This window comes from Culex pipiens, chromosome 3 (genome assembly GCF_016801865.2).
Source record: "Culex pipiens pallens isolate TS chromosome 3, TS_CPP_V2, whole genome shotgun sequence".
In the NCBI taxonomy this organism is placed as follows: domain Eukaryota; kingdom Metazoa; phylum Arthropoda; class Insecta; order Diptera; family Culicidae; genus Culex; species Culex pipiens.
The window spans coordinates 15,643,979-15,658,276 of record NC_068939.1 but is presented as its reverse complement, the minus strand read 5'-3'; the positions used below and the strand labels follow the sequence as shown (position 1 = coordinate 15,658,276).

Sequence of the window (14,298 nt, the reverse complement as noted above, 5' to 3'; positions counted from 1 at the left end):
TCCAATTCAAAGATATTTTTTTAAATTTTTATTTCACTTTCACGCTTTTTTCATCATGGAATTTATAGAGTTTGTGCATTATGCAAAGTAAAAAAATGCTAAAAGTGTTTCTGGAATCTTCATCCTTTTATACGCATAATAAAATGTAGCAACTGATCAAACACTTTCTTTTTGCCTTCCTCACTTTACTGAGGAAAGGCTATAAAATCACTCGAAAAATGAACTTCTCGATTAGACCTCCTAGACTCACCTTCATGTATACCTATCGACTCAGAATCAAATTCTGAGCAAATGTCTGTGTGTGTGGTGGGATGTTGATCAAAAAATTGTCACTCGATTATCTCGACAATGGCTGAACCGATTTTGTCCGTATTGGTCTCATTCGATCCATCTTGGGGTCCCATAATTCGCTATTAAAAAAGTTATGCTAAAAAAACGATTTTAACAAAAGTCCGGTAGATTGTAAAAAGGGTGGTTTTTGTAAAAAAAAAATCCGTCATGCTATACATTTTCAGAGAGGTATTTAAAAGACCTTTCCAACTCGTCCAAGACATTGAAGATCTGACAAATCTATCAAAAGTTATAAGCATTTAAGTGTTATTTATACGCTTTTTGGATGCCGGATCTCAGATATGTTGATGAAAATGTTGTCCGGATCTTTCATGCGACCTATCGTTGGATAGGTATTCAAAAGAGTTTTCCAATGTGCCCAAAACATTGAAAATCTGACAACGCTATCAAAAGCTATAAGCACTTAAGTGTTATTTACGCACTTTTTGCATTTTGGATAGCACTCTTTAAAAGTGAGGAAGGCGCCAACCACCTAAGGGTGGATTAAGTAACGTTTTTTGATTTGAAATTTAATTGCTTTTACACTTTAAGATGAGCTGTCCTTTTGTTGTTTTACTTAAATTCTTAACGTAACGAATTTTTGAAAATAAAGGAGGTGTCAAAACTTTTTAGTGAGTTTTGCCTTCTTTAAATTATGGCTCATTTTTTGAAGTTCTAGCTTATTTTTTTATTTGTTTTTTCTTTAATTTATACTTTTTCGGTGATTTTTTTGATTTTATTTTTTTTTATTTTTGCAAACATCAGTTCTTTAATTTGAACATACAATTCTGAACCGTTTTGTGACATTTTTCCGAGGTTTTTTGTATTATTTCGAACATGAGCAGCTCTTTGTTTTAGTGTTTATCTTTAACGCGAAAAAATTGAAATATCTAGCCATAGTCTCAACATTTCAATGCAAAAAGTGTTTTAAAATGCATTTTACACTAGTTCAGCTGTTTTGCAAACATTAGTTTTCAAAAAATGTAAGTTTTAACGAAAACCAAAATTTTACGACAAAAAAAACTTTTCGCGATAATGAACGTCGGAAATTTTCAAAAATTCAGGTGATTTTCAAATCAACCAAAACACGTTAAAAATGATACCAAGCAAAGAGGAATGCATTTCAAATTGATTTTAGCTGATTGCACATAAATTTCCATTGAAATTTTGAAGTTTTTTGAAAAAATATTTTTTTGTCCCCTGCATTTTCGGGCCAACTTTGAAGGAAGGGGGGAGAGGGGTGACAACAACTTTAAATAAATGTTTTACCAGCCTAAAAGTGAAAAAATTGGATCCTGTGTATGCATCATCTTTACCAATAACTTTGCCGAAGACACGAAGACTTTTCTTGTTGTTATGTTATATTTCTTGTATAGACAGCTGCCAAATTTGTATGGAAAATTATATGTACAAACTAATGACGCAAAATGGCATCTTTGGACATACGGAAGGCATCCAAAAAATTTCAGCCGGATTAAAAAATCATCAGAACATTATTGGCAGGAACTTGTTTTGGCATGTTTAAAAACAAATAAGACATATTTAAAAAAAGCCTAATAAATTGGTTGCCTGAATTTTTCGAAGTATGAAAAAATGGTTCCAGAGTTTTTTTTTCGGAATTGCTAAAAATGTTATAATCAGCTAAATGGAAAACTTGATTTTTATACCAAGTTAAAAAAAAATCTAACACTCTTCCGGTTTACGGCGATATGATGTATACGCCATTGAGGTGATTTTGCTGCAGACACGATTTTCTGTTTTTGTTCATTTTTTTAATTTAAAATGACTAATTTAAAGTCTGCTCTGTAAAAACTGTTAAAAAGTACAATAAAAATGTGGCCTCTAGAAAATTTATTGTTTTTTCCCTATTCTCTATGATTTTATACCACAAACATCATTTGGCCGAAAAATAGCAATAAAAAATCGCTACTTTTCCTTCCCAATGATGTATGTATACATTGCTCGATCAAAGCAGGCTATATTTATTGTGCCAGCTATTTTGACAGATGAAGGGATCCCTTAATGCATTGACCACGTGGATACTTTAAGGAGGGAGGGTATTAAGGGAGCGTTCTTTTATTACGTAACGCAGTTGGGGAAGGAGGGGGGATCGGAGGCCATGTTACGCTCCATACAGAGTTTTTTTTTAATTTGTATGGAAATTTTGTTACGATGTGGGGAGGGGGTCTAAAAATCCGATTTTTTGCGTTACGTAATAAAAGAACGCTCCCTTAGCGATTGTCTACGCTCCATAAACACATTTTTTGCATCATGATGTCTAGAATTTTCAAAAAGTGTGTACGTGAATGTGGATAAGGTGTCATCCATTAAGTACGTCACATTTAAATCAGCCAAAAATTACTTCACCCCCCTTTGTCACGATTTCCCTATGCTTTTAACACGCAATGTTACGCTTGATCCCCTCTTCCCTCAGAACGTGACGTACTTTATGGATGACGCCTAATGGACGTCCCCTCAAAAATTAATAAATCGAAATAATGGTATAAAATATTGCCCAGTCTTGATTTGGTCCCAAAACCTCAAATCAACATTCAAACAATATTGAATTTGACTTATATCAATTCTCAATGTATACATACATCATGATGAGTAAAATTGGCGTATTCATCATTGTTTGTTTGCTTAATATTCTTTATCAGACTGTACAATAAAATTGAAAATGTTCAAAATGTCGTATACATCATATCGCCGTAAAACAGCAGACTGGAACACCCAACGCACGTCAAACTAACACGGTCGCTCGATTTTGATGATTTTTTTTTACACAAGAAAAAAAGTTGGAACGATGTTTTTGATCGCAAAAATTCCAGATTTGATCAAATCGAGTTCTGCAAAGTTCTAGGATCATGTGCGATCATGTCTTACAAATAACTGGAATAAAGAATCGTCCCGATTGATTAAGCTATGCCCGAGAACCAGTGAGTTGAAGTTACCGTTCCAACTTTTTTTGAGCCTTGGGAGTTGGAATGTTAAAATGATCTTATTTTGATTTGACATTATACAATCTCGATTTGTATCTGTCATATCTGCCGTTGTCGGTTTTCCACACTTTGGGACTAAAAATCTAAATTGAAAGCACGAATAGCTTTGGCTCATTACGGGGGGAAGGTCGTCAACATGTGTTTGCATGTGAAAAAGCTTTCTTTTTTTTTTCTCCCAACCCCACCCGAGGCCAAATCTCAACAATTCTGTTGATGTGACGCCCCTGATGCCAAAAGCTATTTTTCTCGTGTGCCAACGACGAGCCATTCTTCTCGTCCAAAACACAACACAAGTGTGAAATGAAGCCATATGGCCTTTATGATGTTTATTTTTCCGACTCACACAGAAAAAAAACAAACCCACACAAACGCACCTCCCCGGAGGACGAGAAAAGCTTTGAAATTGTTGGGATTTTTTTTCCTTTTGATGTTTGTTCTGGCAGAGCTTCTCCAGCCAGCTTGGAGTTCTCGGATTGAATACAAATGGGTTTCATTTTCTTCAGCGCGTGTGGCTGTTGAGGCTCTCGCAAGGTTTTTGTGCTAAATTGGGCTTCCAAGTGGATGGACGTGTCTTACATCGAATTTTGGGGTGGGTGAACTTTGAAAATGGAGCGATTCGCGAAAATGTACCACATTAGCTCAGATTGATTTCCAATTCGAGGGGTTATAATGGAAAGTTTCATGAGGGGAGCATTGTTTGCATTTAAAAGTGTATTTAGAAATATTTTTTTTTATTTAAGAAACGATTGAAAACTTAATATTGAACATTTGGCGGTTGATTCTGCCGGCAGAAATAGGGCGATGGCCAAAATTTGAGAAAAATCCATGTAGGGAAACCCTGGTGAAAATTTCATCAAAGTCGGTGCAAATTTGGTGATTTTGTAAAACAAAATTGAACTTTTTTACAAGGGCTTCCAGAAGCGTTTATTACTTGCCAGTCTGCCAACTAATTACTCAAAGTTCTGGTTCAAATGATTCATTACATAAATTACATAATTACTACACTTTATTGCCACAAAATCTGTCGCCATTTTTTTAACCTGTTCATTATCTGATTCGTAATTCCATTATGTTTTACATTTCAATAAACCGATCCCTTATCAATCAATGGTAAAAGAAGATTGTTTAAGTTTACTTACGTTTTTTTGAAGTCGTGTTTATCATAAAACTAAAAGTAGTAAGCGAATTGCAAGCTTATTTTTCCTTCATATATTATTATTTGTTTTCGCCGCAAAATAACTTTTTACTTTTTTGTTTTACTTAAATATATGAAAAATATTAAGTTAATTAATTTAAAACTGTTTTCAGTTTATTGCAAGTCGATTGCCATTACAATATTGACACAGCGGCTCTTCATGATAACTGTGAAATTCATCAAAAAACCGTTAAGTTTAAAAATGTTTTTTGAACATTGGTTTAACATAATTTTGTTTGTTTTTTTTTTCTCAAGCAAATTAAAAAACCGTTACCAAAAATTGGAATAATGTGAAATTTGACATTTTCGTTGAATTTAATTTTTGCATCTGAATATTAGTCGATTCTTATTTCACTGAGTATGATTTTTAACATTGAAACATTTGTCACAGAAATATTTGGATTTTTTCAGGAAAATAGCTTAGCTCTTAAAAAAAAAGATATTACAGGACTGTAATTTTTTGCACATTAAGAAAAAATATATATAACAAAATATTTTTATTTTTATCTAATTTTATATGGCTATCTCTTTAAAAATTTGCTCTTATCAATGTTAATTAAGAACATTTTGATTTTAAATATACGACCCACATAAAGATCAAATAATTTTTACTGCCTTTTATAAGGAAAAGCATACAAAATTAATCAATTCTAATGTAATTCTTGCCAAATTTTAATATTTTTTCAATTATTAAATAATGATGAATAGATTTTGGATTCACAAAACATTTTTACTAGGTAGTACGTTATGGCGTAGCCATTTGTTGTAAATCAGCTTCGCTTAACAATATATCAAAAATAAATTTAGGAAGGTGAATTTATGGTGCATTAGAATGCCTCATACAGGACCAGTCTTTTTTTTAATCTTTATTTGTTTTTTAATCTTTGTCTTTTTTTTACTTTTTGTGTGACACTTTTATTTGAAATAAAAATATGTAACTGTTATAATAGATCATATATAAAAAAATCAATGTTTCGTTGTAAAAGCACAATTAAAAAAATACTTTCATTACTCCAAAATTTCTTTAATAACCAATTAGCTACTCATATTATCAAGAAATACTAAGTTATTTATGAATTCTCTTATAACCAGTTATAAATCAATGTAATTATTAATTACTTGCTAGTCTGAGGCCTTGCTGAAAACCCTTGCTTTTTTTAATAAAAAAAATAAATTTTCAACCGAAAATTTAAAATTCTATCGTCATTTTGTTCCACAAATCACCAAATCTGCTGAAATTTTTGAAAAATCAAGGGCAAAAAAAAGTTAAAAAATAATCTTTTTTTTCTTCCAAGTGAAAAATTCTTAAGCAGATTTTCACTAAGAAAACCAACATTTTTAATTCACAATCAAAGGAAATTGCTAGCAATTTTTTTCCTTGCTTTGAATTACGTAGATACCTTCGAAAGCACAATATGTGATCAAAATATGCATGTGTTTCTAAAAAATATATATATAACAACAAAAAACAAAAAATAATTTTAAACAGGCGATAAAGGCTTAAGACGGTCGTTGAGGATGAAATTTGTTTAAAATGATCAAATTTTTTTTTTTTTATCTTTCCGACACATCATGCAAAATGTTTTTTTTATATTCAACTAACCTGCATGGCAATATCTCTGCATCTAAGTGTCGTATCAACAAAGTTCAAAAAAGAAAAATACAGGGAATATTTTTTCAAAAGTGGGCAAACATGTGCACTAATTTTATAAAAATGAATAACTGTGAATATTTTCAAAAAAGTTACCCTGAAAATGTTTATTACTTGAAAACGGTGCACTTAATCAAAATTTCACTAAAGTACTTTTCGATTACAACTTCGATTTTACATAGAAAATGGAATTGAAATATTTCTCAAAATATTTCGATTTTTTGAAAAAAAAAACAATATTGATTCAAAGATTCTTGACTCGGTCTAAAAAATTTTTACACATTCTGGAAATTTCTGAATAGTTGGCATTTCATGTCTCCTAAAAACATATAAAATAATTTGAAACAGAGTTTTTTTGCAAATCAAGCTCTATTGAGAAAAAGTGGAATTAAAAATTACAAAAAAAATTAACATGTATCTTTTTTTTCAGTCACGTCATTATCCATACCTACAACGTTGCCGAAGACATATCGATCAAAAATTTAAATTTTTTGAATTTACATGAATAATTTTTGTATGGAGAGCTGCTAAATTTGTAAGGAAAGTTATATGGACAAACTAATGATGCAAAATGGTTTAATTGAGCATACTGAGCGCATTGAAAAAGTTTCAACGAGATTCAAAAATACAAAAAATAATCGAATTACCGAAATCTCAGCAAATTGCTCATATAATAACGTGATTTACAACATTGTTGCCTTTTTAACTGTTCAATTCCTCAGATTTATGCAAAACCATCTAAGAAATCTCATCTCATCCAATTCTCGTCTGATGGAAAACTTTGCAATCAAAACAATTTCAATACGCAAAATACCAAATGCAGAATTTTCACCGCCTCATCACCATTTATAATCAAGCAACCGAGGCCACTGGCCTCGGTTCCCAGGGTCCTCCCCAGCAGGGCCCCTCAAAGCGCGTGCGAACTCATCCCTCGAATGAATTCCCAAGTATTTCCGTGAATATATTCATTTGATATTCATTTAATCGCATTTTTTCTATCTTTTCTCTGAAAACAGACGCCGAGATACAGGAGTGGTACAAAGGTTTCCTCAAAGACTGCCCCAGCGGCCACCTATCGGTGGAGGAATTCAAGAAAATTTACGGCAACTTCTTTCCGTACGGAGATGCGAGCAAGGTAAGTTTTGAAATGAAATTGCTTGTACATTATTATCTGGAATTTATTATGAAAGTAATGAATTATTATGATGAATTGAAATTTCCAATGAAGTTACTCATCTCAACAAAATATTACAGTGGAACTCCCTAAGGAGTGAGAATACATTCGAGGAATTCCTTTGACTTCTCTGGTTGAGCTTGTCGGAATTTTCCAACGAGATGCAGTTTCATCCGTTTTTCCTCTAAGGGAGAATGGGGATTGAGAGAAGAGACTCAATTGATTTTGATGTGCTTTTATTTTTATTTTTATTTTTTAACAAGCGAATTAATCTTTGCCAAAATTCGTGGGAAAATACAAATATGATGGAATTTTCCAACCCCACGTTCATTCCTTCCAACGAATGCCCCCGAAGTCCAGCGGCGAGGATCGGACCAGATTTACCATATTCCGTGGCACAAAGTTACCTTCTCGTGTTGAAGGTCTGTCGACCACAAGACTTAGTTTGGCTTTGGCCATCCTTGCCGGTGGGAAGATTAAATCATTCCTCGCGGCAAGTTGGAATTAAATTTCTTCGTCTTGTCCTGCGTTACGAGAGAGAGCGTTTTGGATAATGGACGAGATTATTCGCGACGGCTCCAAGATTCCAGATAACATTAATTTTCCTACTCATTTCACTTGAAAAGCGAGGCCTGCAGGAGTTTGAAGGAAGCAAGCATCAGTAAGACTGGAACGCTAATGAGCTCTGCATCAAGTCAGTTTGAATGCAGTCAAGGAGGATTTACGGCCTCTGTAGGGGTGGTTACTAGGAGAGCTAATTGAAAAGATTACTGCGGGGGTGATTTAAACGAACGAACCTCATTAAAAAAAATGAGACCGTTTTTAGTTGAATAAAATCAAAATTGAGGGCTGGATTTTTTGCCAGGCCGGTAATCCCTTTTCGTGGTTTGTCCCAAAGTCATTAATCTCAATCCGTTCACGGCCCGACAAATTTGGAATTACTCGCTTATCCTTTGACAAACATGATTCGGCTTTAATTTTGGATTCGTTGTGAAATGAAGGCTATTTTAGGATTTTTTTCTACGGATGAAGCAACATTCATAAAAGTTTACCTTTCAGATAAGTTTTGGAAAAAACGCATGCATGTTAATGAAATCGTTTTTCGAACGATTTTCGTCTAAATTTTTTTAAATTTAAAAAGATAAAGTCGACTTTTCTTCTTATTACTTTTTTAAATGTAAGTCTCTATTCCAATGCTTTCAAACAATTTCACAAATGTTTTATTATTAACATTGAGAATGGGTGATTTTTTTAGTTAGACTTTTAAAACTTCGATCTTCATATTATTTTTCTTTCTTTTATCCGCTGTTTCTCAGCAACAAGCAATTCAATATTTAATGTTTCTAAGGCAATTTATAGGAAATTTCCTCAACTTTTTGAATTTTTTTCAGAATAATAATACTGATATTTTTTAAGAGGCAGTATTTGTAAATTCTGCTCGGTTTGTTCTAGAGGTCGTATCGAGGTGCTCCGATTTGGATGAAACTTTCAGCGTTTGTTTGTCTATACATGAGATCATGCCAAATATGAGCCCTCTACGACAAAGGGAAGTGGGTTAAAACGGGTTTCGAAGTTTGAGGTCCAAAAAACCTAAAAAATCTTAAAATTGCTCGCATTTCCGTAAAACTTCATCAAACCCAACTCTCGTAGATGCATTTGAAAGATCTTTTGAAGCACTTCAAAATGGGCCATAGACATCCAGGACCGGCTTGACTTTTTCTCATAGCTTTTGCAAATTACTGTTAAAAATTGATTTTTTTAAAACCTTAATATCTTTTTCCAACAGCCTCCAACACCCATACCCACCCATAGGTAATTTCATGGACTATAAGCCTACGGAAATAACTTTTTGGCCAATTGCAGTTTTTCTCATAGTTTTTCGATTTTTCTATAACAAACATTTTACAACGTTAGTTTTTGCCCTGTAGGCCTCCATAGCGGCACTTTTTAGTCTCAATTTTGTCATATTTGAAATCCTCGGAAAATTTCACGTTAGTTAGAAGTATTGAAATTGTAAAATTGATTTAGAAAATAAATAAATAAAACATTTTAGAAAAAAGAAATGGATATTATTTACCTTGTGATCAAAACGTCAAATACCGTATTAAGTAGGCAAATATCTGTTCTACCCCTAATCCGAAAAAAAAAATTAAAAAATATTTTAATTCATTCCAAATGGCATTTTTTTTCAATCAAATTTACAAGACAAACAAACGCTGAAAGTTTCATCCAAATCGGAGCACCTCGATACGACCTGTTACACATTGGTGAAAAACTGGCTCTTAAATTCGAACTAATTTTCAAAAATTCTGTAGAGTCGATTTCGATAGTATATTTTATTTAACATTGAATCTGAAGTAACAAAACACATATTTTTTTTTTCAAACAACCACCCACCCCCTCAAAATTGGCCTGAATAATCAGGGGGCAAAATAAGTTTTTTTCGTAAAACTTAAAAATTATAATTTAAATATCAAGTTTAATCAATTGAAAACCAGTTAAAATGCATTTTCCTGCGTTCACAATCATATTTTGCATGATTGAACTCATTTGAAAACATTTTAAATTTTCATTAAATACCAATGTACAGTTCCCCAAAAAGCGTTTTTTTTTGCAAAAAAAAATTCAATACGTATTTTGAAACCTAATAATTGGAATGAAAATGGACGCAAGTAAAATGCATTTTAAAACATTTTTTTTTGCAATGCCGCTGTGAAATTGTCCTGTCCATCTGAGAAACGAAACGGCCTACTTTTAACTACCAAAAATAACAGATTTGAAAATCAATACCCGACTATTCAGCACTGAAATTTGTCGATCGATTTGGTGCCTTCGGCAAAGTTGTAGGTATGAATAAGGACAACACTGAAAAAAATGATACAAGGTTAAAAAAATTTGCTGAATTTTAATTTAACTTTTTGTCACTAAAACTTGATTTGCAAAAAAACACTATTTTTATTTTTTTTTATTTTTTGATATGTTTTAGAGGACATAAAATGCCAACTTTCAGAAATTTCCAGGTTGTGCAAAAATTTTTTAACGAGTTATGTGTTATGAGTTCAAAAAATTTAAATTTTAAACGCATTTTTTCCAACTTCATTTTTTGATGTAAAATCAAATTTGAAATAAAAAGTACTTTAGTGAAATTTTTATAAAATGCACCGTTTTCAAGGTATAGCCATATGTAGGTTACTTTTTTGAAAATAGTCGCATTTTTTCATTTTTAAATAAGCGCACATGTTTGCCCACTTTTGACAAAAAAAAACATTTTTGAAAATCAAAAAACTGCTTTTTTAAAAATTGTTGATACGACCTTTACTAGCTGAGATATTGCCATGCAAAGATTTAAAAACAGGAAAATTGATGTTTGCTATGTCTCCTTGTAAAAAATCGTTTTTCAAGCAATTTTCGTCCAAAATGTTTGAAATAAAAAAAGAGTGATGATCTAAGTTTTGGCAAATCGGCGAAACTTTGTCCATGCATTCCTTATGTGAGGGCTAATATTTCTTAATGGGCCAACTATTCGATACTACGACCTTTCAAAAAGATAGAATCGATTCCAAAATTTTCAAGTATTTTTTTTTTCGAGGGATCAGAAAATTTCACAAATTTCACTTATGTAGGGTGCATTTCGATAGCAAATTTGATCTTACATTTGAGAAATAATTTCTTGTAAGGCCGTTGCAAATATTTTTCGAAGTTTATGTCGCTCGACTCTGACCAAAGGGGGGGGGGGGGGTTGGCAAAAAAAATAAAAAGTATAAAAATTGAAATTAGGAGGCATGGTTTCAACATTTTAATGAAAAAAGTGTTTTAAAATGCATTATACACCTGTCCAGTTGTTTTGCCATCATTAGTTTCAAAAATATCTAAATATTGACGAAAATTTTATTTTTCGCGAAAACATTTTTTATGCGGTGCTGTGCCCAACAAGCCAAAACATGCTTAATATTATAATCAATACACAAAAATGCATTTTAGATTGTTTTCAGTTGATAAGATTTCTATTTTCGTGGAAATTTGGAAGTATTTTGGAAAAATATTTTTGTTGCCCCCTGATTTTTCAGACCAAATCAAACTGAATGTATTTCCCAAGGATACAGATTTTTGTATATTTACATGCAATTTAGTATGGACAGCAGTATTAAATTGTATGGGAAAACCAATGACACAAAATGGCTTCTTTGGTCATAAGGAAGGCCCCTAAATAGTTTAAGACAAGTAAAGTCTATTTTTAGAATTTGAAGAGGACCTTTTTCGTTCTTTTCAATTTAAGAATATAAATTGAAAAGAAATGACCATTTTTCGGAAATTGTAACCGGAAAATGCCTATAACTTGAAAACGATGCATTTCATTACAACATGTGCCCTTGTGTGTCATTTTATATTTATAATTGGGTAATTCTCTACCAACTCACACGAAATCGGGAAAAGTTGCCCCGACCCCTCTTCGATTTGCGTGAAACTATGTCCTAAGGGGTAACTTTTGTCCCTGATCACGAATCCGAGGTCCGTTTTTTGATATTTCGTGACGGAGAGGTGGTACGGCCCCTTCCATGTTTGAACATGCGAAAAAAGAGGTGTTTTTCAATAATTTGCAGCCTGAAACGGTGATGAGATAGAAATTTGGTCTTAAAGGGACTTTTATGTAAAATTAGACGCCCGATTTGATGACGTACTCAGAATTCCGAAAAAACGTATTTTTCATCGAAAAAAACACTAAAAAAGTTTTAAAAACTCTCAAATTTTCCGTTACTCGACTGTACAAAATTTTGGAACATGTCATTTTATGGGAAATTTAATGTTCTTTTCGAATCTACATTGTCCCAGAAGGGTCATTTTTTCATTCAGAACAAAATTTTTCATTTTAAAATTTCGTGTTTTTTTTACTTTGCAGGGTTATTTTTTAGAGTGTAACAATGTTGTACAAAGTTGTAGAGCAGACAATTACAAAAATTTTGATATATAGACATAAGGGGTTTGCTTATAAACATCACGAGTTATCGCGAGTTTACGAAAAATAGTTTTGAAAAAATTACTTTTTGCGTTTTTCTTCGTTTCGTCGTTCGTGTCTGTCGCGGATGACTATGAGCGGCCATGATCGATGACGACCAACTTTTTCAAAACTTCATAATTTTATATTTTGCCTTTACTAATGAATTGATTAGTTCCCTAGATTTTCGCAAATTATTTTAAATTTTTATACCTGTATTTTTTTTTTTGTTTGGATAAGCATTATGCATAAATTCTTTGTATAGTCAAGAGACGCAATTTTGTATGTTTTTTTCTAAAAAAAAGTCGCCATACATTTCGTTATTCAATTTTTTTCACTAAAAGTGGTATTCGTTAATGTTCGTTTCTATTTTCAAAATTATCTGATTTTTAAATGGGACACAAAAATATATGTTTTGAACCGTGCAAAATCGGGTTTTAGAGTCATGACCTTTTGAAAAAAAAAATAAAAAATAGATTCAGGCTTTGCAGTCGGAAAAGAATTCATGTAAATTTTTCTTGAAGTGCACCGTTCTTGAATATAGTCACTTTCAAGTTATGATTTTCGAAAAAGTTAATTTTGAAAATACAAAATAATCCACCCCAGGTATTTTTTTTTTTTTTTGAAAAGTTGAGAATTGTACTCTGAGATCTTTGAAAGGATTCGAATCAATGAAAAACATTTTTTTTAAGAATCACCTAATTTGCTTGTTATTTTCAAGTGACGATATTTCGGAAACTTTTGGTTCGTTTTTCAATGATTAAAATTAAACTTCGGTTAAATTTTTAATCATTTCAATAAAAAAAAATCTAATTTGGTCTAAATTATGAAGTGGGGAAAATTTTCTGTTTGTTGACCATTTCAAAAGTTACGCTTAATTTTAAAATCATGAAATTATCTTAACTGAAAACATCAGAAAATTTACGATGTATTAGAATGCTGCCTTGATGTTTTGAAACATTTCCAGCATTGTTTTATGAACGAGTTTCTGTTATGTTGACCAAAAAAAAGCCATGTACGAGGGCCGATGTACCCCAACGGAATCCAGAATGTCTCTGGTAAAAGTGGACCATATTTGTCTCCCATCTGACAGTTAAAAATATGAACAAATCTGAATCTTCTGCAACCAAAAGCATCCAAATCGGTCAATCCTAACAAAAGTTATGAGGTTTTTGAGAAGATTACGTTTTATAAAAAATGATTCAAATTATTTGTTTGTTAAAAATATCTAATACAAAATCTCTGGCTTGAAATGATAAATTATCTTGATAGTTGTGTTTTGATTTGAAAAAAAAAATCAAAGTGGACCTGGAAAAGTTTTCACACCATTATTGTTTAGATTTTTGTGCATATTTTTTAAATCATCAAAGCTCGAGATTTTTTTTTAGCAACTCCCAAACCTTCACAAGGGTAAACTTTCCTTCAAATTAACTGCAGATAATTCAGAACGAGAATCAAACAAATTATAGATGTGAACCTGATTGGCGGGTAGAAACGTCGCTGCCCAAAAATCAGCTGAACAATCTTTGATTTCTTGGTAAATTGGGGTATTTTTGATCGCAACTGCTGTCTGCAACCATGTCGACTTTGGTGTAGGGGTGGGTTGTTTGAAATACTGGTAGACTGTTGAGTGCGTCTCTGATAAAGAAGAAGTAGGGATTTTCGGAAAATAATTTAGTGCGGTTTATCTGGCAATTTTTTTTAAAAAAACCTCACATATTAAATTAACAAACTCAATGTTTACTTCTCCCAACCCAGTTCGCCGAGCACGTGTTCCGGACGTTCGACGCCAACGGCGACGGCACCATCGACTTCCGGGAGTTCCTGTGCGCGCTGAGCGTCACCAGCCGCGGCAAGCTCGAGCAGAAGCTCAAGTGGGCCTTCTCGATGTACGACCTGGACGGCAACGGGTACATCTCCCGGCAGGAGATGCTCGAGATCGTGACCGTGAGT

General features: G+C 32.6%; 1 protein-coding gene across 2 annotated transcripts in view; it reads left to right on the top strand.

The window, feature by feature from the left end:
- Positions 1-14,298, top strand: part of LOC120418039 (neurocalcin homolog) — a 328,306-nt gene that overhangs the window by 307,318 nt on the left and 6,690 nt on the right. For both annotated transcript variants that reach the window (XM_039580285.2, XM_039580286.2), the window contains exons 4-5: positions 7,195-7,313; positions 14,104-14,292. In XM_039580285.2, the coding sequence (XP_039436219.1) occupies positions 7,195-7,313; positions 14,104-14,292 (308 nt within the window). The remainder of the gene's footprint in view (positions 1-7,194; positions 7,314-14,103; positions 14,293-14,298) is intronic.